The following is a 26,318-nucleotide window of genomic DNA, read 5'->3' as shown; positions in this document are numbered from 1 at the left end:
ATTGTACCAAATCATGATGGGAAAGATATCACTGAGGTCGGAAATCTAGGGCAAAACAAAAGGTTGTGGTGTGAGTTGAAGTTGATATCAATGGAGTCAGGAGGTCCATTAGGAGCTTTCATGGGCCAGGGATGATTGATGTGGTTCAAGGCGTAGCCTATTCAGACAAACTAATTCATGGCCCACAGTAAGGAAAGTTGCACTAATCTGATGAAATGGACTGTACCATCAATATAGTAATTCATCCTGGTTGAAACTCAACTCGTGTTGACTTCCCCAATGGAGGTCATAGGTCATTCATTGTAATGATACCTAAAGCTACAAGTGAGTTGAGGTCTCTATAATCAAACTAGTTAGTAGGCCTAATCACCACAATGAAACTGAAGGAAATGAAACAATTATAAACATCAATCCTTACAACAATTATTTGTTTTTCAGGCATCTGATATGTTCGAAGCTAACAATCGTAGAACCTGAAGGAAATGAAACTGAGACGCAGAATATGAAGTAAAGATTGCTGAGATTACATAGAAAACTTGAAAACCTCCTACAAGAGAGTGGAAAGTTCCAAAGTTTCACCTTTTAGTTTGGTGTCAGCCACAGATGGGAAACCATGGATCTTTGCTGAGAATGAGAGAAGGTGAGAACTATTGATGAAGTTTATCGGCTTCTTGAGAATGAAAGTATTAATAGCAACATACTGATAGAACAATATCACTTAATGACATCATCTCCAGAATTGCACCCTCTCCTCCATAGAATTGTTGATGTCCCAATTCCAACAGCCCAAACACAAGAAATAAAATTACCAAATCAGAAAGGGCTAAAAGATACAACTGGAACTGTCTCATCTAATGAGGCGGAACAAGATAAGTCTACAGTGGGTTATGAAAACTTGCCACCAAGTTCACAATTCTTGCAGGCAGTGATGGATTGAATACGAGATGAACTCTCTCCCAGGCCAAGCAAGAGGGTGATGGCAGAATCCTTCTTCAGCAAATAGCAATAAAGAAGCAGACACTACAAGATTTCCACAAATGGCGGTGCGTCAGTCCTCGGCCCGGCAAGAGACCGGTAAAGGTATAGCCTCTCAACATTCTGTACATCTTCGTCAGGCCTCTCCCTGATCACCTCCACCACCAAATGGGGTAATGTCCGAGCCACATCCTGGCAACCCCTCAAAGAAAGTTTGCATGCAGACATCCAAAGGAATCTCATGTTGTAGTAATGCTGAATGCCAGAGATTAGACCCAAGTCTCCGAAAGGGCTGTCCCTGATCTCGAGCTTCTGCAATTTTGGGCAACCTTCAAGGACATACCTAAGACCCAAATCACTATCCCCAGCAAACGCAACAGACAGCGTCCTCACAGACTTTCCGTATTTGCCAATGTACCGAAAGGCCTTGTCAGTAAGCAAACCAGACACAGCAAGCCTAGTGAGCTTCTTGCAGTTCATCACAATGGCCCCAAAGCCATCATCCATGGCGTCCCTCGTGCGGTGATCAGGTCGGTGGCGGTCCATGATGCAGAGACGAAACACCACAAGCTCCGGGCAGTTCTTGGACATGGACACAACCGCAGCATTAGTCATTCTTTGGCAAAAGTATAGGATCGACCGGAGCTTCGGGCAGCCCTCAGAGATTGCCTGCAGCCCAACATCTGAAACAGAGCCCTCAGAGTCCTCCCTTGCATAGAAAGGGAACACTCTAAGCTCTCGAAGATCCTTGCATGTTGCTGCTACTAGTTGAAGCCCTTCATCCCCAACAGTATCAAGAACCTATAAAGAAAATAACACAAAAAAATTCAGTTTCAACACGGATAAGTATCATAATTTACAATATTTGGAAGCAAAGATTACCCAGAAGTTTTGTAGATTGTGGCAGTGGACAATGATTGGGCGGAGCTGCTCAGTTGTGATCTCAGCATAACTGAAGTTGAGGGAGGTGAGGTTCGGGCAAGCTGGTAGAATAGCAGGAAGATGCTCTGGCGCGAGCCCACGGAAGCCTGAGAGGCAGACCAAAGACCTCGAAGCAGTGACAAATGCTGGGTTCAAATCAACCACCTGCTCATTCGCAGCCTGAGCAAACCGGAATGAACCAGTGCCAAGGTGAGTGAGCTGTGGAGCACGCACCATGAGCCGCTGGAGCTGCCCCAAAGAGACATGCTGATTCACTCGCAAACGGAGAAGGGCTGGGGATCGGGCAACAAGTGCCTCCAACGCTTCAAAGTTCACAGGGCAACGCACACAATCAAACACTAGAGATTCCAGGCAGGTCTTAGTCTCCGGGAACTTTGAGATCCAGTCCACATCATCATCATCTTCGTCATCCTCCATATCGTTCTCTATCAGATCCAGCACACGGAGGCGCCTGAATCCATCAAATGCATCAAATTCTCAGCTCAAGCACAGCACTATTAATTCCCAAATCTTCATCACTGACTTTGAAAAATCTAAACCAAGTCCAAAACATTAATTTGAATGTGGGAAGCCACTCAATGCAGCAATTCTACAAAACATCTAATCAGGTTTTGAGCACGAAGATAAGCTTAGACGAAAAATCCATAAGATCACCCAAAAACAACGATCTTTCACTAAGAAAACCAAATCGGAAATGAAACAACTCAAATCACTAATTACTGAAGTAGGGTTGGCAAGCGTGAAATAGCTAAATCAATCCCCTGCTGCGGAACGATGGTAGATCAACAGGAATTAGGGTTATATCAGAATAAACAAGCACCTGCAGTTCTCCGCGACATACGCAAGGCCACCAGTGCCGAAGCCATCGCAGCAGAAGAGTGTGAGCTCGCGGAAGGAAGGCAGATAGCGGGAGATGACAAAGAGATCCTGATCAACCACCGTCATTCGCTTAAGATGAAGCTTTTCAACCGAGGAGTAGGAGGAGCAGAAGGCCTTGGCCCAAGGGGTGAACCTCCCGCCCCAACCCTGCGGCAAAAGGCCAAAATCAGCAAATCTAGGCTTCCCCTTGAGCGCCACCGCCCGGATTCCAGGGAACCGGGCGACGGCGCGAGCTGGGTCAACAGCATAGCAGTTTCCGATGAAGAGCTCCCGGCGGGTCCGCGCCTCGGCGTGGTACCAGGACCTACAGACAAGAGAAGCGGCGTTGCGATCATGGCGGGTGGTGAGGAACTGGAGCACGTTCTCAAGGACGTTCTCAAGGACCTGGTCAGAGAAAGGGGGAGGGAGATCGGAGGGAAGAGCAACACAAGTCTTATCGCCGACGGTTAGATCCATGGAGTTGCCGTGATCGTCGTCGTCGTCGTCGTCGTCGCCGGACATGATCTCGGAGGATGAGCGTTCCTCTCTCATGAGAAGAAGATGCGAAGATGGGGATAGATTTGTAATTTGAGGAATTCTTGTTGGAGTGATGAAGGATGATGATGATGACCGGCATTGGTTATATTTATATATATTATATACACACACACCACCTGGTGTCCATTGTGAATTATTATTATTATTATTATTATTATATATTTTCGAGGAAAACTATATAATTTTTTTTATTTCAATAAAAATTTATCATTTTATAATAAATAAAAATACTAAGAAAAATGTAAATCCACGATTCTACTATTCTAATTTAGGCTGTGTTTGATTGACAATATTGAAAATAAATGAAAAATAATTTTTCTATGAAATATTTTCCCATGGAAAATGAAAAATAGTCGTTTGATTGGCATTATAATCTAACTAAAAATTCAAAAAAATTATATGAAAAATTTTGATTTTGTTGTTTGATTGCTCTTGTTTTCTTTGGAAAAAACCTCATTTGTTGTTTAATTGCATCAATTTTTTCTAAAAAAAATCACATTTTTCCATGGAGGAATTTTTTAGAAATTATTAAAATTATAAACAACACTACGCCGTGAATCTGTTTACTAATATGGATAAATTTATTTAAAATATTATCAAGTTATATAATTTATTTTTTAAAAAAAATAAAAGAAAAATGAAAAACTTTTCTTTTAAATTTTTAAAAGAAAAGTTATTTATAAACAACGCTATGTGAAATTTAATCTTTCCATCAAAACGCCGCGGGATTTGTTCACTGATTTAGATAAATTTATTTAAAATATTATCAAGTTATATAATTTATTTTTTAAAAAAAATTAAAAGAAAGGAAAAACTTTTCTTTAAAATTTTTAAAAGAAAAATGATTTTAAACATTTCGATCGCATGTTATTTTTTCACATAGTTCTTACATTTTCCCAAGAAAACTTTTCCCAGGGGGGAGACAGGAAAATTTTTCCATTTATTTGAGGGAAAATAGGGTCATGTGATAGAGTTTGTGGAAAGAACTTTCACGAAAAATTTTTGCAAACAAAAATGGCCCGTAAAAAATTTTTCCATTAAAAAAAATGGCAATCAAACACAACCTTAATGTTTTTTTTAATGACAAACAACCGCTATTTTAAAATGTTATGAAAATGATGAATAATAAACTTAAAATGAAATATCTAAATCAACATTATTATTTACAGTACTATGGAGAGAATGCCATTTTTCTCCTGGTACACGTATTATTAAGTTATCATAAATAATGCACCATCGTATTTATCTGTACTTTGATACTTATTTTATGAGGTTGTGCAAGTAATATTATAGATTAAGCTATACCAATATTGGCTTTGACTTGTTTTTTTAGTTAAAACTTAAATATTTTGAATTTATTGTAGTTTAATTTCTTACTAATTTCTCTTTTTTTGTCTTTTGTTAGACTGTTTTATCCCTCGTTGATAGTGGATGGAACTTGGGAATCTTAAGCTTAACTATTTCTCATATTTAGCTTCTAATTAAAAAGAGTTGGATGAAAAGATGGGTGTGCATGTGTGTGTGTGTATATATATAAATGGGCTCCTGGTTGGTTTCCAGAGGAATTTTGCTTTATTATGTAATGAGGTTTTGTATGTTTTGCTTCCATTAATATAAAATTATTTGTTTTTCATAAAATATTATAGTTTTGTTTGGTTGAAGAGAATTAGAATTTCTTATTATTTAAATGCAGATGGCATCATATTTGAGATGTTACGGCCATGAACTTCGCCATCAATTGATGTTTCAAGTAAATTACATTAAAAAATTATGTGAAAAGTAAGTAAAAAAAAAAAAGAACATTTCATTTTCAATAAATCATGAATAAAATATTACAGAAATGATTTAGCTCTTGATTGTAAAATAGTAAAAACTTTCCTTTTTGAAATATAAAAAATCACTTTTAATACGATCAAACATTTTCCTTTTGTGTTTCTGGACTCGATTTATTTTTTATCAAATGAACACAACAACTGGAATGGAATGGTTTATTATTATTATTATTATTAATGGATTGATTGATTGAATTGTGCCATTTAGGAAGAGGGCTATTGTTCAGCAGGTAAGAGACTTGGAAGTTCTGATGGTGCAAGAACAAAGCCAAGAGTCAGTTGTGAGGCAATGGTGTTTTTCACCTACCCTTTTCTACCGTTCTTGCTTGAAGATGAGATGCAGGTTAATTTTTTTTTTATTTTTTATTTATATTAAAGTAGATTAACCATGAATTTATTAGGAAAACAAGAACAACAAATAACAAACAAACAACACAAACAGCCAAACAAAATTACAAAACAGAAATGAGATGCAGATTAGTAGTTAATTAAAGTTTGATTTTTTTCTCAAATTGGTGGTTGAAGTTTCAATAATAAAAAATGTGTTGAAATATCTTATTTAAATTAGAAAAATAAAAAGAATATAAATTTTATTTTTTTAATAAAATAAATTAATTATAGTTTTGTTAAATAAAACAAAATTAATATCAACAAACATGAAAAATATAATGTACAAATCAAACTGAAATATGATAAAAGTCTTTAAATTTTTCAAGTAGCGATGAAAGAGAGAGCCAATAAGACAAACCCATAGGGCATTAGGGGTGGACATGGGCCAGGCTGTGTCAGGTCTAGGCTGGGCTAGACTCAAAAATACAACTCATATATTTGGGTTGGGCTGGGCCGGGCCATGTTTGTGCTAAATTATCTTGGTTCAAACTCGACCCATTTGATTAACATTAGGCCCAACCCAACCCAACCCAAAAAATAAATAATTTTTTTTAAAATAGTTGAAATAACTAAATAAAACTGCTACTACAACCCCTAAATTTTTTTCAAACAAGTAAAAAAATACAACACAAGTATTATACATAGTTCAAACAAATTCTATATAGATAAGTAGTAATATTATCAATAAATATTATCAATAATATATTATATATATTATCAATAAATTCTATATAAATCAGAGGCTAAAAAGTTGTCTAATTTTGACTTATTTCAAACCTATTATATATAGAATTTACATCTTCTATGGGCGTCCAATTATCAGCCGTTGGATCAAAATCCAACGACTGACATTGATGAACAGTATTATTATTTATTATAATGTTTCGAACAGTAATTACTGTATATATTACGGTAGCAATTACTGTTTATCAATGTAGCCGTTGGATCGAAATCCAACGGTTGATAATGAACATCCATAGATTTCTTATCTATGGACGTCCATATAAGATTGGTCCTCATATATATAATTATATATATTATTTATTTATTCGGGTTAGGCCGGGTTGGGTCGGGTTAAAATTCATCTGACCCAAACCTAGCTCGAAATTCAATCGGGCCAAAATATTTGAGCCCAACCCAACTCTTTGGGCCAACTTTCTAAACCCAGGCCTTGTATTTTTTGGGTTGGGATGGGGTTAGTCCATGGGTCGCCCGGCCCATGTCCACCCCTATAGAGCATACCACTAACACTCAGGATTTTTAAATTTTGATTCTTGAATAAAAAAATAAATAACAAAAACTGGATAAACATCGTACCAACGTAGCTGTTACCTCTGTTACCTCATATTCAGTTAGTTTCAAATTAGTGGTTCTGGTTTTTATAAATTTTATAATTAGAACTGAACCATAACTTTAAGATTCGGGTTCTAGTTCATTTCCAAAAGATTTGTTCCCATTAATCAAAATATATTAAATAAATTTTGTTTTATATATATATTGCATTATTTGAACTAAATAAATATTTGATTAGGTTATAATTTTTATATGAAAAATGATCTTATGATTATTTAATATTAATTAAAAACATTATTGTAACTTTTTACTAATAATAAATATTAATTATGTATGGTCTCTTTATTTTGTGTTTTCCATCTTTTTAGTCCCTCTAATATAAAATCTATTATTTTGATCTTCATATTTTTTTTGTTATCGTATTTGTATATTTTTATTTTTTTTTATCTCTCAAATTGATGGGTTGGTCCATGAAAAAATAAAAATATGTAAATATGATGACCAAAAGAGCTGATTTTATATAAAAGGCTAAATCTCGGAAAATGAAAAAAACTGGAATAAAAACTTTGATATTTTATCATAGCATGTAGCTATGAGACTTTTTCGGATCGATTTTAAAAACGAAGTATTTTGTTATAAGTTAAGACTTCTTTCGACAAAAAAAGTTTGTAGTTTTCATAAAAAAAGTCGAAAAAAATGAGCTTTTTTTCAAAAAGCTAGTCATGAGCAACTCGAAAAAAGCTGGTTTTTAGACTTTATTTTTTTACATCTTCTGTATTTACAGAGAATCTAATACAAACACAAAATATAAAAAAAGTGCATACAATTTTTTTTTTCTCAAAAATCACTTTTACTCAATTTAAAAACAAAACGAGTACGTTTTTTTTTTAAAAAAAAAACAGTTAATCCAAACAAGTCCTTCATGTATTTCGTCAGGTCAATACGGGTTTCAACATTCAATAGAGGACCGCGTTAAGCAATCCATTCACTCCAAGGAACTCCATGGAAGAAGCTCCAAAGAAGCCCGACGCTGACGCTGGCGCCGGCGAGCACTCGTCGGAGTACGCGCCATACCCGAAGCTTGACGCCAAAGACCTTGAGCCCCCTCCGCCTCCCGCTACCTCGATGCCTCCGCCGGACTCCAATCCCTACGTCTCCTCAGCCCCCGTTCCCGCCTCCAAGAGTACGCCCAATTCGTGATTTCCTTCAGTTTTGATCTTTGGTTTTTGGGTTTATCGTTTTGATGTGTTCTTGGTCTGGATTAGATGCGGTGGATTCCGTGAAGGATGTGCTTGGGAGGTGGGGGAAGAAGGTTGGAGATGCCACGAAAAAGGCCGAGGGTTTCGCTGGTGATGTTTGGCAGCACTGTGAGTTCAACTTTGCTTTAAATCTCTGATCTTTCTATTTATTTTTTTATTTTTGTTTTGTTTCTTGTTCGACTTGAATTTATTTAATTTGATGTTCTGCTGCAAATCCGTAATTGTTTTATTTCTTGTTCAACTTGAATTTATTTAATTTGATGTTCTGCTGCAAATCCATAAGCATGGGTATTTGAAGGAAGCATAGGGATTCTATTTTCATTTTGCTCTGAAGGAATTCGAGTGTTTAACGATGCTTTTACTGAATAAAAATGTTCGTTTCTTGAGATAGTTCAGGGTGGAGTTGACTTGTTGGAATGTTAGGAATGTTCAAAGCTCACATGTATATGTTTGAATGGTTGATAGAAAGTTGGATGGAGTATCATTACCTTCAGAATATGAAATTGAATGTGTTTGCATAGTTTTGAAAACTTCTTATTTTCACTATCCCTTACTATGCCATTCTATTTCTTGTCTGGCACTTGTGGTTTTGGGATTAAGTTTATGATTGTTCATGTTATCTGTCAGCAAATTGTGGACTTCTGGAAGCTATTTTTATCTATGATCTGAAATGAGTTGTTTTTTCTGTTTTGATTTTATTTTACTTTTTTCCTATTCATGAATTACCTGTATGATTGTTCATAAATCAGGGAAGTGTTAGAAGGAAATTGAAACAAAGGAAAACTTAGTGCTGTTTTATATTCAACTCATCCTGGTGCATTTTCTTACAGTTGTCTATTAATCTAATGAACTTTGATGGTGACCATAAGTTCAGTTTAAGGTCAACGGTCATATTCACCTTCCTAGAGTTTTCACTCTTTGTAAAGCTATACATAACTTTGTATAACCTTGCGTCTGTCTGTCTAAACAGTATTAGTTTTTAACGTTTTGTTTTACTGGCTTCACACTATGTAAATGCCTTTTTGTGTGTTCTGCTAGATCTTCACTTTCATCCTAAGCCACACGGTAAGAGTTTTTCTAACTTCACTCTTTATTCAGTGAAAACTGGACCCAGTGTTGCTGATGCTGCCATGGGAAGGATCACTCAGGGAACCAAAGTCATAGCTGAAGGCGGTTATGAGAAGATATTTCGCCAAGCTTTTGAGACACTTCCTGAAGAGCAACTTAAAAAGGCATATGCCTGCTATTTATCAACATCTGCTGGTCCTGTTATGGGAACTTTATATCTCTCAACAGCTAAACTTGCATTCTGCAGTGACAGTCCTCTTTCATACAAAGTGGGGGATCAAACTGAATGGAGTTACTATAAGGTTTGTATTTCTTATTTGTTTCTTCCTGGCAAACTGCATGCCAAAAGACACTTAACTTTTTCCCTGTTGTTTTGTGACTATCATTTGGTTGCTGTTATGCCTAGATTAACTATTGCGTCAAACTTATTGGGGAAGTTATCCTGTCTCACGGGTGGGGGTAATGGTATGTATGGTCAAGGTGATTGAGCTTAAGCTTAAATCAAGTAAAATTCATCAGTTTTCTAATCAACCCATTCAGTGGATCTGTCATTTCACTTATCTAATTTGGATATATGATTGGCATAATTTATTCTACGTAACTATAATGCCTAATATTCTGAGTAAGCCATCCTTGATCGAGTTGGACATTGAGGCAATATACTAGATCGTGAACTTTCTGCAGCAGAGTATCTTATGTCTCATTGTTTCTGTTCACCTGTTATCACCTACATTGAAAATTTTAATACATTGCATGCATGTGCTGACATTTTCCCTATAATTTCTGTATTATTTATGTTTATATTGTGTTTGGAGCATTGAATTCATATTCAATTTTCAGTTTCTAATCTTGCATTAAGGTTTTTATTTTTCTTGGCTGTGTTACATAGATAGGCATTGAACTTGAGGCAAGCATGAGTTGATACCATGGTCGAGCTAGATCTAGTGTTTTCTAGGAATCTTTAATTAGGTTGAAGCGCCATGCTAAAAGTCTTCCTTATTATTTTCTACGCGTTGTGATCACCATGTTTTTGCCATAGTTTGGAAATAAGATCACTACAGAATTCTTCTGGGATAACTGATCTTGGTTGACATCTGTGGAAATTAATCATTTTTAAGTCTTCAAATTCTACGGTTCCAAATAGTGATTTTTTTACTCTTTCAGGCACACCAATTTAACCATTGTATTTCTCTAATGATTTGTCTCCTTGCCAATCCAAATAGGTTGTGGTTCCTTTACAACAACTAAGAGGAGCTACTCCAACTACAAGCAAGGTAAACCCTGCAGAAAAATACATACAAATTGTCTCCATTGACAACCATGAATTTTGGTTCATGGGTTTTGTCAACTATGAGAGTGCTGTGAAGAATCTTCAAGAAGCTCTAGGCGCTAGCAGCTCATGATAATTCATATCGTTCCACAGATCTTTAATATATCATAAAATATATATTCGTGTGGTTATATAGTACTTGGTCTTGGATTATAAGTCATGCTTATATTGATGGATTCATTCTTCAGCTTACATTTCATAGTGTTTGGGTTTGGTTTTCAGATTCAATTTGTGCTGTATATTCAGGTGAACACTAGGTGTAAATTGTTGCTTGGTCTTAAGCCAAATAAAGACATTGAACTTCTAAATTCTCTTGCTTAAATTGCATGATTTGGATTGCTGTAAAGTATCTATTAAACTATAAATTACTTTTTGCCTTAATACTCAAAGAATACTGCATGAGAAAGTGGGTTTGTTTTTCTAGATGTGTATATTTTCTAAACATAACCATCTGTAGTTTTTTTTTTTGAATACTAATCTTTTATTAAACTTTTTTTAATTTTTTTGAAAATATGAAAAATAAATATTAGTATATAGAAGTTTTTTATTCTATATCTTTTCAAAATTCAGGACTACCGATAAGTTTTAGAAATTAAAAAATAAATTAATAAATAAAACAAATAAAATTAAAAAAAAAACAGAGAGAAAATCAAAAAATGGAGGAGGAGGAGGAGGAGGACTAGGGCCCTCCTGGCTTCATCGAAGAAGATGATGATTTGGATACTGATGAGCTCGTCTTTGATGTTGAGAATGACGGGCTATCCCCACAGGCTTCCTTGAACACAAGACTAGTGTTTACAGCAAATGGGGAAGCAGTCTACAAACCTCTATCCTTCCCGAGTAGTGGTGAGGAATGGGTGAACCAAGCCAGGAGTGTTCAGGGGATTTTGCTACCTTCGAACAGGGTAACGAAGGACAAGCGGCCTCCAACTTCGGGGATCAACAAACGTTACACCCACGAGATTCCTCAAGAGCTAAAGGGGAAATATGTGGTTGAGGATGTTGTATGTGTGGCTTGCAGTTCGAAGGCGAGTGCTTGCCGAGACCAAGCCCTCGATGCTGGGAGAGTTGGCTTACCGGAGATGTTGGGGGAGGAGGTTGAGCGTAGCTCCCACCGTGCACCGGATCGGGTTGCCGGAGAGATCGGCGCGAGGGTTGAGCATAGCTCCCTGCATGTAAAAATTGTCCCGCCGGTGGTGGTTGAGCGCCGCTCCCACACAGGCGGAGGTCGGACGCTGAAGCACTCGAAGGAGAGAGATGAACGGACCGATGGTCAGTCACGGCGTCGGAGTCGGACCGATGGTTGCACATGGTTGGTGGTTCTCGGGTGAAGTGTCCGAGACGTCACGTTGTCGAGCGCTGGATGGTGCGATCGACGTTTGCACCTACAAATAAGACACGTGGTGAGTTGACATTGCAGCATGTTGCGAAGTCCGAGGCTAGTCCTAGGTTAAAGGGATGCGTGGTTTTGGATAATTCGTGTGGCAATAGTTTAGTTTTAAAGGAGGAGACACGTGAGAAATTTCTGGATTTCTCTGATCCTCTAGTAATGGGCTTTGGGCCAGGTTCTAATGAAGGGCACGTTCATTCAGTTGGGCTCAATCATGCGAAATCCTTGGGGATAGATGCCCCTTTGCTTCTTTGTGAGGTGGGCCAAGATGTGGGACATAACATATTGGATAAAGGAGGTGGGCATGGGTCGGATAGTGTTTTGGTCAAAGAAGTTTTACAACAACCAGTGGCCCAAGATGTTGGCCAATTACAACTGGAGAAAGGAGTTGGGCTTGGGCCGGATCTTGATGTGGAGCAAGGGGTTATTCAAAATTCATTAGGCCAAGTTGTGGGTCATTTAAATGTGAAGAAAGTTGGTGAGACTGGGCTGGACCTGGATTTGGTTAAAAATGTTCAATTTTCATTGAAAAAATCAACGGATGGGCCGTTGATGGATGTTGATTCTGAGATGGTGGCTGGTATTTTGGCTTCTAGGCCTATCATGTCACCGCCTATTGGCTTTTCTTGGAAGTTCTTAGCAGGAATTTGGGTCCTTAGCCCAGATTACACCAGGGGTAGGTCTGAGGACAGGGACATCAAAGTTGGCAAGCATTCTAAGGACATGGACCCTCTTGATGCAAAATTTGAGTCAGAAAACTCGGTAACTGTTTTTGAAAGAAATCTCAGGAAGCTTAAGCCGAGTTTGATTGAAGGTTCTGCTGCGATACACTCAGGCCAGAAAAAGGGTACTAGATCAAGTGAGTGGCAAAAGAAACCTTCCACCATTTGGATTGAGGAAGCAGGGTTTGTTGCTGAATCACCGAAATCTGTGAAGAAGAAATTGGCAATGGAAGGCCCATCGGAAGAGATTGAGGGCGGCAGAGAGAAACTTGAAGACTCCATTTCCACTCCCAGATCGTGTCTGGAGTTCTTGGACCATCGTTCAGTGCAGGCCAGTGGAGATATGATGGCCGAGGAGGCGAGGGTCCAGGTCACTGGTTAGATCGTCTTGAGATTGTTTTTGGCTGAGATTCTGACCCAAAGGTCGTGTTGTTTTTTCCGGGTTGGATCGTGTTTTGTTTTGTGTCTCGTGGCTATTGGCTTTGTACTACATCTAGTGGTTGGCTGTTCTCTTTCTTTTTCTAAGTGATCGAATTTATCCACTTTTAAAAAAACCAAACCGCGGCATCAAGAGGTATTCGGCCCAATCAAAATAAACCAACCCCCATCATCTCCGCGTCTTTCCCTTTTCTCTCTCCCTCTCTCGCGCGCGTTCTCTCTCTCGATCATCAATGGCGCATCCGCTGTATGGATCCGGCCCTCTTCGATCCAGGTCCTTCTTCTTCTGCTGCTTCTTTGTGTTCTTCTTCTTATCTATTTTATGGTGATTTTTTCCGATTTTTTCCCGATTCTGTAATCCTGTTCGTTTGTTTGGGGGTTTTATGAATTTAGGGAGGGCCTGACGGCGCGGCCGGTGGCGGGGACTGATGAGATCCAGTTGCGGATCGATCCTATGCACGGCGACCTTGACGAGGAGATATCGGGTCTACACCAGAAGATCCGGCGATTGAAAGGAGTTAATTCCTCTCCATCCCCAAATTTTTTTATTTTTCTTCAAAATTTTATACTTTAATTCTGATTATCTGTTCATTTGCTAGTATTGATTGTTTTAATTTGAGTTCTGTGGGACAATTGATGGATTTTGTGGGAGAAAAAAAGAAAAGGGGGAAAAGGGATCTCATGATTTCTTGAATTGGATTTCAATTTGTCAAATTTATCGATTTGTTATATAGTTCGTAAATTTCGTTATGTTGACTTGTTTTTTTTCCCCTCCTTGAGTGAAGAGGATCCCGAAATTAAATTGTTCTAGGGCTTGTGATTTGAATTGTAGAGATTAGGATGTGAAGGGGAAATTTCCGATCAGAAACAAATTGAAAGGGAAACCTGAATTTTTTCTAGTTGTAATTTTTCATCTTTTTTGTTTAGTCATGCGTGAACCACAAGTTCTGTTGATTTCTTTGTTTTAGAGAACAGGGGAGGGAGAGTTGCTTTTATCATCTATTTTAGGAAATAGGGATAAAAATTAAGTTTTCTGAAAAATAATGATAAATTAGAGTTTAAAATGAATAAAGCTTTGGGAAACATCACATTTGGATCTTCTTTTAGTCTTAGTTTGTAGCAGTATCCACTGTTATTGAAAATTTTTTTTTTTTGGGTGATGTATCTTAAAAATGCTTGTTTTTTATTTTTCTGGTTTGACAGGTGGCTCAAGAGATAGAAACAGAGGCAAAGTATCAAAATGACTTCATATCACAATTGGTAATCAAATTTCTATTGTAGGTTTTGTAAATCTACATTCAAATTTCTTGATGATAAACTGTTGTTCTCATTCACAATTTTGTTTATATATTAATGAGGAAAAAGTGCCATGTTTTTATTTGCGAACACCTTTTGTTTTGATCAGTTTGAATCTTGAGCAACTGTGGTAAATTAGATGTTCAGTGTTTCTCATGTAATCTGCATTTGACATCAACATGGTTTGTATTTTGATGGACACTGGAACTCAATTCCATTTGCCACATCCTCAACGAAGTTATTTTTACTCACAACTGATGCTGTGAATTATATAGCAGTCTAGGATCATGTTCTTAGGAGACTCTTTCCCATTGTCCTATTCCTTATGTGTGTGTGTGTGTGTGAACCATGTATTGACACTGCCTGCTTGGTGAACATGGAAAACAAAGATCTATAGTTATTTTATGACATCTTAATTTTTTATCTAACTTCAATAAATAGGATGCCATCTTGCTAAAAAGAGAAAGCTAGAAGAATAAAGGCCAGCCTGTTTATAGTTCTTTCATCTGTGCTATTGTCTTCTTCATATTAGTTCTACCAGATCGAATCACCAGGAACTCAACCGTGCACTACCCACTTTTCATAAGTCTGTATCTTATCAAGTCCTGAGATTGCTTTTTAATGAGCATAGTGAGACATTAGCTTCTTTACGGTAAAACTATGTTGTACAATCAATACTTAACTCTGTGTTTTTAATGATTTGTAAACAGCAAATGACTCTCATCAAAGCTCAGGCAGGGGTGAAGAACAACATGAGAAGGTTGAACAAGAGCATCATTCAGCAGGGTTCAAACCACGTTGTTCATGTGGTCCTCTTCGCCCTCTTCTGTTTCTTTCTCGTCTATCTCTGGACCAAATTCTCCCGAAGATGAAAAGCAAATATAAAAAAAAACCACATTCCATCACTCCATGTGCTAAAAAAAGGAACATCTGTCTTTAATCTCTGTATATTGTATGTAGATCAGAACCCAAGCTACTGATTGATCCATTGTGTGAGTCATTTTACTATAATAAATGGAGACAGGGCTCTGTTTTTTTTTTATATATAATATAATTATTATCATTATGAACTTTTGAATGAATGATAGAGTTTGATTTGACCCGTTAAAATGTCAAGGAAGGAGCAGCGGGGATTGCTGCTGATCATTGTTCTCCAGTAGGATCATTTGGTTGAGTTTCTTCTTGTGCTTTATCTCTTCATAGAAGTAAGAGGCAAGGCCCCAAAGGGAGAGTGGTAGGTCAACTCTCGTCACTGTGGAACTTTTCATTCAGGAAGATAAGTGCCAAGATTTCTGTGATAGGGAGCAGGACAGACGCCAAAATGGCTCCTAGAAGTGAGGAGGCACCGCATACAAGCCCAACCAGCCCCCTTTTTTTTTTATTTATTTTTATCAAGATGAGCAGCTAGAGTGCTAAGAATGATAGTGGTGATGTGAATACTGGAATTTCTCGTACATAATTATTATTCACACTCTTATAAAATGTGTCTTTCACATGTGATTTGAATTCTAATAGGACTCGATTATCAATAAATCACATGGTGACCGGAACCAGCCCAATGTCAAGCGCCTGCCAGAATGTTACGTCTAGTACCAACATCATCTGGAATTTCATCTCTCCAGATTCAAATTCTTTTGCCTCCCTTTACACTGCCTAAATCATCATTGCCGCAGCCCCTACACTCATTACCAACCCTTCGTAATACCTCTCCTACTTCTCCTCCATCCCATCACCATGAACACCACTTCCACTTCTCTCTAGACCCAACACCACCGCTCCCAACGTCTACAAAATCACAGCATTTACTATGTACGCCGTCATTCTCTGCCTCACAATCATCACCCCAAACACTGCCATGAATGCAAGTTGGCTGGAGTTTAACAATGAAGATGTGGATAACGGAAGGTAAGAGTAACCAATGGCGTAGAGAAAAGAATCAACGCCGAAGAGCAAGCCAAGAAATGCACAAGTTACAGGGACTGGTGATACTAATTTGAGTTTAGTTCTGCTGCATTTGCCGGCGAAGATGGCGAAGGTAGGAGATGAAAAGAGGGAGGAGAGTGAGTGGCCATATCCAGCTACTTGGAGGAAACTGGATAGCCATATCCGTTTGTCACAGTGGATAAAGTAGAAACGGAACAGCAGAGAGAGGGCCACCAGCGCCAAGGAGCATTAGAGTTGTGTTAAAGAGTAGTAGAAGTAGTAGTAATAGTGGCCATTGAAGAGGACTTGGAGTTTTTGCTGATGTATATAGTAGCTTCTCCATCAACTCTAGCTCTTTAGTTTCAAGTGATAAACAAGAAGAACAAGAAGAAGAAGACATAAATGTGTGTGTTACTGTTTTTTGGGTTTTTTTTTATTTCATGCATGGATTTATAAAGTTTGGGTGATTAACAAATTATTGCTCAAACTCAGAAATCCCTTTTGTTTTTTTTTTTCTTTATTAAAAAACAAACAATATGTACACACATTCAAATATTTGATCATGTTTTAGAAAAAATGTCGAGACTTTGACTTCCCCGCATGGACGTTAATCGGATTGTCCCTCACTTATTGCAGTATAGTTAACTTCAAAAATTCTGTATTATTTTTTATTTTTTATTTTAAAAAAATAGAAAAATCACGTGCATCAGAGGAAAAAATTCTGTGCTATTTTTTATCATTGATTTAGTAATGTTATTTTTCTATTTTACTTTCATTTTGAGGTTAAAAATAATTTGTTCTAGAGTTTTTAAATAAAGACGTGAATGATGAAGGTGGTGAGGTCATGTTGAAAGAAGAAAGGCTGCCAAATTTGTTAGCATGTGTTGTTTTCGTTTGATTTTATCCTTCAAATGCATTGTATCTTATTCATCTTCGGTTTCACTTTCAGTGACGTTGGAAACAAATTGCAATGAGTGTGTTAGTGCAACTGCAATGTTATTTTCATGATTTGATACCAAGTCAAAATGATATGGCAACTTTTATAACGTGACAAGGCTTGATGACATCACAAGAAGTCTTGGTTTGGAGGCAAATGTCTTGAAAATTTTGGTGGAGCTATTTTTTGCAATATATTACAACTTGAACACAATATCACATCAAGACTATATTTAGGTGATTTGATTGAAGAGTAAATATGGATGGAGCTTAATTGAAGAAATAACTATCAATGATATATATGATTGAAGATTATTTATGGTATGATTTGAATAAACCTTGATGATGATTGAAGACTATTAAAGGCAAGATTTTAAGATATGCCTATTGTTGGCATGATTGAGATGATTGATTGAAGATCTTTCTTGGAAAGATTTGAAGACCAAATTTGGGTGAATTGAATATCAAGTTTGGTAAGTTTCATGAAGACGCACAAAGGACGTGCGCCCCTTGCGAGGAGACTGCGTGGTGAGGAACTAAAGAGGTAGGCTAGTTGCTAGTAGTCGGGATCGGGAGATCGGGTTGCACCGACTCAGACTAAGCATGACTGGGAGGTTGATGGGTCTTGAGGTCGTTTGCAACGTAACCAGAACTCAATTTAGTCAGCAGTCATGGTCATGTTGTAATCCATGTTACAACAGGAGTTACAACAGCTAATTTTAGAAGTTTTTTAAATTAGTAGTCGTGGAGATTCTAAAAGAGATATGGATTATATTTGGGATGTTGAGGCGTCTATATAAGCTACCTTTCTCTAAAATTGGGTGTGTCTCTTGAGAAAGAGAGTGTGTGAGTACTAAACAATTTAGAGAGGGTAGTGATATTTATTGTTATGAGAGTGAGTGACAAGTGTTTGTACTCATCTATTTTCACCTCTTTTAGTGGATTATTTATCTCCGGGTTCGATCCCCTATACGTAGGCGAGTGGACGCCGAACTGGGTTACCAATCTTGTGTGTCTCTCTTTCTTGTTTGATTTGTATGAGCTTTTTATGAGTGTTTGAATGTTCTCTGAACCACATCAGCGGAACTAACATAGTGGTCTGACATCAGATTTAAAAGTAAAATATTTGAGCTTAAATGTACTTACAAAATATTTGTACATAAACTTAAAAACTTACTTCAAATTAAGTATTTGAATTAATGTTGAATGGCTTCCTGAGTGCTTCCTGGTCCTTGTGGCTTAATTGGATATATAATTCCTTGTTTTTTGAAGATCATTAATTAAATAATTTGGCTTATTCTTCTAAACGAGTGTACGAAGTAGAGTAGATGAAGTTTATTACAAATTATGCTGTAAATGGGTCAGATTTTTTATTATTTTATTTATTTATTTATTTTTTTTTACCTTTGTGTGTGTATCCTTGGAAATTCTACTCGTTATGTATATATGCCAGAATAAAACCAAATGTTATGGGACCCTTTCAAATTTTATTAAATTTATTTTACATGTTTACCTCTTTACTCTGATATATTATTAAGTGTCAAATGATCAAAACATATATACATCTTTAAAAAAATCAAGCTCATTTTATGTATGATATTATATCAACACCCCCACACCCAGGAGTTATCTTAGGATGGAAAATGTGATAAACCACTTGCATTAAACTAGAAGTATAACATATGAACATAACTAAACAATATAAAAATAAAGAAAAAATCAACACAAAAAAAAAGACAAAAAGGAAAAAAAATAAGAAACAGAAATTCACTATAGGTGAACGACAAGAGAAATCCTCTGAAGACCAGTGACAAAACAAATAGTAATCATTTATAATTTTAAATAATATTTTTTATTATAATAATAGTAATAAATATATAATTTAATTTTTTGAGGGTTATACGAATAATTAATCTAGACATAAAAAAGCGAATATTGCCTTAACTTATTTGCATTGGTACTGTGGGTGTGGGAAGGCCCGGCTCTAGGTATAAGCGACCAAGCAAACATCACCCTCACAATTTTATAGTCCTGTATTTTTATTTTTTACAAAAATTATATTTAATATTTTTATTTATTATTTTATCCGTATAATTATAATTTTAAAAATTTTAACTATTTTTAACTATAAAACTTAATTTATGATATATCAAAATCTAATAAATTTGAAGTTATAATAGGTCCCATAATTTTTTAGGTGCCACAATTCATAGTTGCAGAGCAAGAAAGGGGCTTCCATTAGCATTAGTAGTTGTAGGCACTCATCACTCTCTTGCTTCCTCAAGCATCATATTTAAATTTTCATTTACTATTATCTTGTCACATAATTATAATCTTAAAAATTTAATTGTTTACTAAACTATAAAACTTAATTTATGATAATATCACTATATAATAAATTTGATCTTACAATAGGCCCCACAATTTTTTTAGGGCTCTACAATTCATATTTAAAAAAAAATCATGTTTGAAAATTTAATTTACTATTATATATTATTATCCTATCTGTATATTATTATCTTATCAAGTAATTAAACACAGTATTAAAAAAAACTCAAATCTCTAGATTTTTTTAGATAAATATTTTATTTTATTGTAATTATTAACAATGATTTATATTTTTTATTTTTATCATGTAATTTATTATTTAATAAAAATATTTTTTAAAACATTTATCATGCCTAGTGCCGCATTCTTTCTCAAACCGCCTAAGGCCTTGTTTGGATTGGCTTTTGGAAAATCAAGAAGTGCTTTTTTATATGTTAAGCACTTCTGGGTTCCAAAAAAATTGTTTGTATTGGCTTTTCTGAAAAAGCAGAAGCCGTAAAAAAACTGAAAAACAATTTCTTAGCTTATTTTTACAACTTCTGCTTCTACATAAAAGCTAATCCAAACAGAAAATACAAAAAATGCTTAACTTAATCTGGATAAGCACTTTTGTTCAGAAATACTTCTACTAAACTAAAAAAAAAAAAATCACTTTTTTAATAAACCAATCCAAACAAGGCCTGAGTGTGAGTGAAGATCAAAGATCGAATCTCTTACATTGTGTAGAGGCGCATAGTATATTTTAAAATTCATGCATGTGATTGTGGCTTATTCATATTTGTAAATAAAACAATAATAAAAAAAATAATATTATCTAATACAAATTGTAATAATACTGTAACAGGACTTCTTTGTTAAACTAGCTTGTTTGTAGTCTTTGTACATATATCACTGTATAAATGTATATCAAATAATATTTCAATTAAATATCAAATAAATAAATAAAATAAAATGCCTACTGCACTACTTAAAATGTAACAAAGTACGCTACAAATTGTATGATGGTTGCATTGACTGCATCTAAATGGAGTCATTAACTAATTAAAATTTTTATCTTCATTAAAAAAATAACTCTTTTATTTTACTTTCCAATCTCTTTAAAATTTCACTAGTTAAAGATTAAAAATATAATTTTCTGTTAATGAATTAAACGAATCAAAAGACAATATGTGTGGGCCCCACACATTTTTAATTTAATTTATTTAAATTTTTAGCATGCATGGCTGTTACGGAAGAGGAATAGAAACCTTCTTTTTTTATTAAATTTTTATTTTTTTCTTAATTTTTTTATATTTTTATTAGGTTTTTAAACCCTAGCCACACCTCTTGCTTTTTCTCGATTTAGATTTGCATTTTGACTCAGAAAGAGGGAGAGATCTTGTCTCTTCTTCTTCTTTTCTTTTTTGGTGTGTAGTGGTCTGGGATGGTGAGGGACGGAGATGCTCTCGTCGAGGGCTATGTATTATCGCTGTGAAGCAGGATTTAAAAATCGGATCGGTTGAGTGAACCCGGTTAGCTAACCGGGTTCAGCGGTTCAACCGGGTTCAACCCGGGTTCGACCGTCGGGTCCAACATTTTTTTATTTTTTTAAATTTTTTTGTTAAAATAAGAAATGTCAAAAAAATCATAAAATTATAAAAATTCAAAAAAATCAACAAAAATGCCCATTCATATTAGTGAATAACTCTTGATTAATAACTCTTGACGTTATTAAAATTGTTCAACCGGATTTAATTTTTTTCAAATAAATAAATATTTAAAAAAATTAAAAATAATAATAATAAATAAGTAAAAATAACTTCAAAAATAAAGAAAAAATAATAATAAAGATACAAAATTACATATTGCAAATTTAAATTACCTTTATAAGGTCACAAAGTCTTAACTTTATATAAAATTAAAAATTTTAAAATACAAATATACAAGGATACAACTATACAACAAATATTAAAAAAATAAAGAATTAAATAAAAATATAAGTATACAAGTATACAACAATAATGATTAAAAAAATAAAAAAACCAAACCATTGAAATGTTTGGTTTAATACTTTAATACTTTAATTTTTAATGATTTAATTGTTGATTAGCGTAAAATTATAAGTTAATTATAATAAATTAATGATAATAAATCATAATATATTAATATCTTCAAGTATTTTTGTTTTTCAAGTATTTTTGTGACTTTTTGCCTTTTTGAAATTTGGACCGAGTTAATGAGTTTATTAACTTTATTTAAGTTTTTTTAATTATAAAATAAATAAACTAATTAAATAATTTAAATTAATAAATTGGCCGGCCCGGTTCTTTACTATTTTATGTGAGTAATCGGACCGGTTTATCGGCCGGTTCCCGGTTCAACCGGCCGGTCCGGTCCGGTTTTTAAATCATTGGTTGTGAGGTAAGCGTTCTCACCCTAGATCTAGGATTAAGTGGTAAATTTTTTTTTATCTCCTAGATTTTATCGTGGTATTGTTCAATGTACTTATTTAGGGATTATGTTATGTACTTGATGGATTGATTTTTTTTCATGATGAAACTAGCCATTGAACAATAAATTTCTTATATTGATTTGTAAAAAAAATTATTGTTGCCTATGTTCATGATCACGTTGTTTTTGTGTTAAAAACATATTCTTGATTTGAAAAAAAAAAATAATAATAAAATTGTTATTATTATTTTTTGGAATTAGTGTGGAATTTAGGGGTGCTGGCGTCCCCTTTAGCACTCACAAATTTAACAAATATATATATATATATATATATATATATATATATATATATATATATATATATATATATATATATATATATATATATGTAGATATATATTAAATTTTTGGATTGGATCGATGTGTTCATGCAAGTCAGGTTCTATATATATATATATGGATGAATTGTATTGTTTCTTTTAAGAAAGCTTAGTTTTAGTTTCCAATGAATTTTGATGGATGGAACAAAAAGTTGGTTGAGGTTCTGCAGTAGATATATATATATATATATATATTATAATTGATTAATTATTTTAGATATTTCTTAGGGATTAGTGGAGAAGTTTTATGTATAAATAGTTAACACACAGATTTATATGTAATATGTGTACATTTGTATAAATTAGATTGTTGGATGTTTTAAGTGTTATGATAGTTAGGATAGGAATTTGATCCACTGTATATTTCTGTGTATTTGTAGCATGTTTAGCGTTTTAATACATTGGAATGTACTCTCAAATATAGGGTGTTATGTGGAAGCCTAATTTCGTGGTGCTTGTAGTTTTGGTGTTAGCTAGTCAGGTAAGTAAACCGCATATAAACCTATATATATGTATATATAAATTTCTAATTATCGAAATGATTCACATAATTATTTAATTACTTTGGGTTTTATTGTTAAAACCATTCATGGTGTTATGTTTAAATGTTTTGGGTTAAAATATTGTATCTACCATTATCTTCAGAATTTATAGATTTTTATTTATATATTTATTTGTTTATTTAATTGATTCTAAACTTGACTGTCATTGTTCTGTTAATATATTATATATTCTTATTTTATTTTACTTTGAACTTCTAGAGACAATGGCTATTTAAAGATTGAAATGGTTGCATAAATCTTGATTTATAATTTTAAATATCCATTATGTTATGGATTACTTATATTTTAAATAATGTGGTTACCTGTTTTTTTTAAATTTTACTTATTCTTACCACATATTGGCATCTAACTCATTTTGAAATAATTAGAATTATTTTCATTAGAAAAACGGGATCACCAAATTTCATTGTTGTGTTGACTGATAATTTTTGGACATGATATATTTTTTGTATAGAAATTCGTGAGTCCCCGATTAACAATGCAATAACCACATCTGCAGGGGTTAAACACGGCCAGGTGTCGACGCGTGCTTCGACATAGAAACTAACTAGTTCCGTCGGTGAAGAATAACGACTTATGATATTACGGATCGGGTCGAGGAGTAAACCTATGAGTTACGAAATCCGACTCGGGTTACTGAGGTTTAAATAAATGAGCTATGATATTTTGTTTTTGGCATTAGTTGTTTGGGGGACATATATGCTTGTTATTTTTGGTAAAACTAAACTCAGTTATGATTTAATTACGATTTCGGATTTCACTTTTGATATTTATTTCGCTTTGTTACATTTTGTACACTTTTAGAAACTATTGAACATTTTTGTGATCCCGATATTTTTTTAGTGGTTTGCTTCTTGGGCTCCCCAAAGCTCATTAAGTTGTTCTCTCTATCTTCGGATCGGGGAGTATGGTTGGGTGGTGGAGCAGTTTAAGCGGGGTCGTTGAGCAAAGTCGCCGCCTAGTTATATTTCAAGTTAATAAACTTTCTTGTTGTGAACCTATAACTTATGTCTTATGTTTAATGTCTTGTGAGACACTTGTTACTTGCTTCCATTATATATCGGGAATTGTGCCTCTATGTTGTTTTTGAAAGTTAATGTATTTGTTAAATGTTGTTTTTATCTAGTGTGAGACGGGTTTTGAGGGCCTTGCGTGCCCTACTTGGTCGCGACCTTGTAGGTATCGCGGCCGTTTGTCAATGCTCTAGGTTCGGGCGTAACAAATCTAAGTGGTATCGAGAGTTGTTGATTTCAATTAACTATGATCTTAGTTTCCTAGCAAAAATCTTACGATTTAGTGTGTTAGAGGCGATCGACGGATGTTTAGTTTGGTATCCTTAAGTGCTATTAATCGATAGGATCTTTTTGTTTGAGTTTGCTGATTGTATTTGGGTTTACCTTGCGGAATGCCTCCTCGTAGAGATACTAGTAGAAGTGTTCTGTGATTTGATAGGGATGATCCTCTCTTTTAGGGGTGGGACCCCTCGAGGGAGGGGACTCGGTGATAGGATGATAACCACTGAAATTCCTGCTGAGGAAGGGACTAATAGGGTTGATAACCGAGGAAACTTTGATGGATTTGGTTCGAAGTGGTAGGCTTAGTGCGTGATCGAGAGGCGAGCATCGGCGGCAGCAGCGCCACCACCACTCTAGCCTCCTCCCTCGCACTTTCCTCGGGGAGCCTAAGGAGAAAACCATCATGGAATTCAAAAGATCTGGTCCACCACCATTCGAGGGAACTACTAATCCGGATGAAGTGGAAGTTTGGGTAGAAGAAATGGAGAAGGCTTTTTCTACGTGATGAAGTGTATTGAAGAAGGCGAGGTTTGGTGTGTGACATGCTCAAGGGTCCCCTGCAAATCATTGGTATCAAGGGAGCTTCGCACTTTTCGTCGGGAAACAATTTGGTTCTTGGTTGCGATTGAGAGAAGCTCTTTTTTGCAAAATATTTCTCAAGGGACAAGATGGTCGGTTTGAGAAGAAGTTCATCAATCTCACTTTCGAGGCGGTATAGCGGTGGATGAGTATGAGATGGAATTTGCGGACTTTCGAGATATGCTCCAAGGCGGTAGATGATGATCGAGTAGGGCCGGGGACGTTTTTGAATGAGGATTGCGAGCACACATTCGTAGGGGGTTGGCAGCCTTGCACTGACTAGCTATCACGAGAGGTTGTGAGTCGTGCCAAGTCTTTGGACATTGTGCGGGTGATACTAAAGATCAAAATAGAAGGTTTTGAGAAAAAGAGGAATATAAGCTTTGTGATCGGAGGAACCATCGAGTCGGAGTGGAGGAAAACCTAGGTTGGAGGCGAGACAAGGTGAATCCCAGACTGTGAATGGGCCACCAGCACAGCGGTCTCGTGGGTTTGCACCTGTTCCGCCTCGTTATAGACAGAGATGTGCTACTTATGGAGGTTCGCATGCTACTGCAGTTGCGGAGCGTATCTGGGGCTTGTTTCAAGTGTGGCGGTATGGAGCATCGTATTCTTGAGGTGTCCACGGCGGTTTTACAGTCTGCGAGAGGACATCTAGTGTGCAGGATTCGAGACAGGTGTCAGCGCCCAAGTCTCAAGCGTCTTCAGGTCAGCGTGCAGGGAAAGAGGTAGCTAGTGAGCATCCGACTTCCCTCGACTCGGCGACGGGAAGGCCCAAAGACCCGAGGCGTGTTTATGCAATGACTCACGAGGGATGCACACGCCTCTAATGCGATGGTGTCGAGTACATTAGGCTGTTTACTCTGCGTATGCTTGCGTATGTATTTGATTACGGAGCTACGCATTCGTTTATCTCATACGCTTTTTATTACGTAAGCATGCCACACTGTTATAAAGTTTGTGGATTATGATTTGTGTGTTGCAACCCCTTTAGGAGTTGAAGTTGTGCTTAATAGAGCATGTGAAAATTTCCCCATTATGGTTGCTGGTCATGAGTTGCTAGCTCGTTTGCATGTTATGAGCATGACTGACTATGATGTTATCTTAGGAATGGACTTTTTGTCTAAATTCCATGCCATAGTCGATTGTTATGCAAAAAGTGTAGTTTTTAAAATCCCTGGAGAAGCAGAGTTCACATTTCTAGGGAATGATTCTGCATCACCGCCTCGTGTAATTTACGCCTTACAAGCTCGGAAATTACTTTTTGGGTGGGTGCTCGGGATTTCTTACAGCAGTGATGGAAGACAAATCGGAAGGGGCCGGTGTTAGAGGATATTCCGAGTGGTGAGGGAGTTTTTACGATGTTTTCCCGAAGATCTTCACGGCTTGCCTCTTGACGGAGAAGTTGAATTTGCTATTGATTTGGTTCAGGGGAGCGAACCACATATCGAAGGCTCCTTATAGGATGGCACTGCTGAGGCTGAAGGAGTTAAAAAAAGCAACTTGAGGAATTACTGGAGAAGGGACTCATAC

General features: G+C 35.8%; 3 protein-coding genes across 4 annotated transcripts; 2 read left to right on the top strand and 1 right to left on the bottom strand.

The window, feature by feature from the left end:
• Positions 1-381: 381 nt before the first annotated feature.
• Positions 382-3,404, bottom strand: LOC120249548 (transport inhibitor response 1-like protein). Its single transcript, XM_039258100.1, has 3 exons — positions 2,738-3,404; positions 1,858-2,368; positions 382-1,776 (listed from the first exon to the last, which is right to left on the bottom strand). Exons 1-3 carry the CDS (start codon positions 3,325-3,327, stop codon positions 1,021-1,023), a joined length of 1,857 nt encoding a protein of 618 aa, XP_039114034.1. The 5' UTR covers positions 3,328-3,404; the 3' UTR covers positions 382-1,020.
• Positions 3,405-7,766: 4,362 nt separating this feature from the next.
• On the top strand, positions 7,767-10,813 carry LOC120249549 (GEM-like protein 1). Of its 2 annotated transcripts, none has more exons than XM_039258102.1 (4): positions 7,767-8,031; positions 8,114-8,215; positions 9,206-9,477; positions 9,582-10,371. In XM_039258102.1, the coding sequence occupies exons 1-4, from the start codon at positions 7,851-7,853 to the stop codon at positions 9,636-9,638; spliced, it is 612 nt and encodes a 203-aa protein (XP_039114036.1). In that variant the 5' UTR covers positions 7,767-7,850; the 3' UTR covers positions 9,639-10,371. The 2 variants fall into 2 exon arrangements, with proteins under 2 accessions (XP_039114036.1, XP_039114035.1); XM_039258101.1 differs by lacking the exon at positions 9,582-10,371 and adding an exon at positions 10,399-10,813 and having other exon boundaries at positions 7,772-8,031.
• A 2,371-nt stretch (positions 10,814-13,184) lies between these two features.
• LOC120249551 (bet1-like protein At4g14600) lies at positions 13,185-15,399 on the top strand. Its single transcript, XM_039258103.1, has 4 exons — positions 13,185-13,329; positions 13,449-13,572; positions 14,259-14,315; positions 15,062-15,399. The coding sequence occupies exons 1-4, from the start codon at positions 13,289-13,291 to the stop codon at positions 15,221-15,223; spliced, it is 384 nt and encodes a 127-aa protein (XP_039114037.1). The 5' UTR covers positions 13,185-13,288; the 3' UTR covers positions 15,224-15,399.
• Positions 15,400-26,318: the final 10,919 nt, after the last annotated feature.

This window comes from Dioscorea cayenensis, chromosome 19, assembly GCF_009730915.1.
Source record: "Dioscorea cayenensis subsp. rotundata cultivar TDr96_F1 chromosome 19, TDr96_F1_v2_PseudoChromosome.rev07_lg8_w22 25.fasta, whole genome shotgun sequence".
Taxonomy (NCBI): Eukaryota; Viridiplantae; Streptophyta; class Magnoliopsida; order Dioscoreales; family Dioscoreaceae; genus Dioscorea; species Dioscorea cayenensis.
This window is presented reverse-complemented; position numbering and strand designations above follow the sequence as displayed.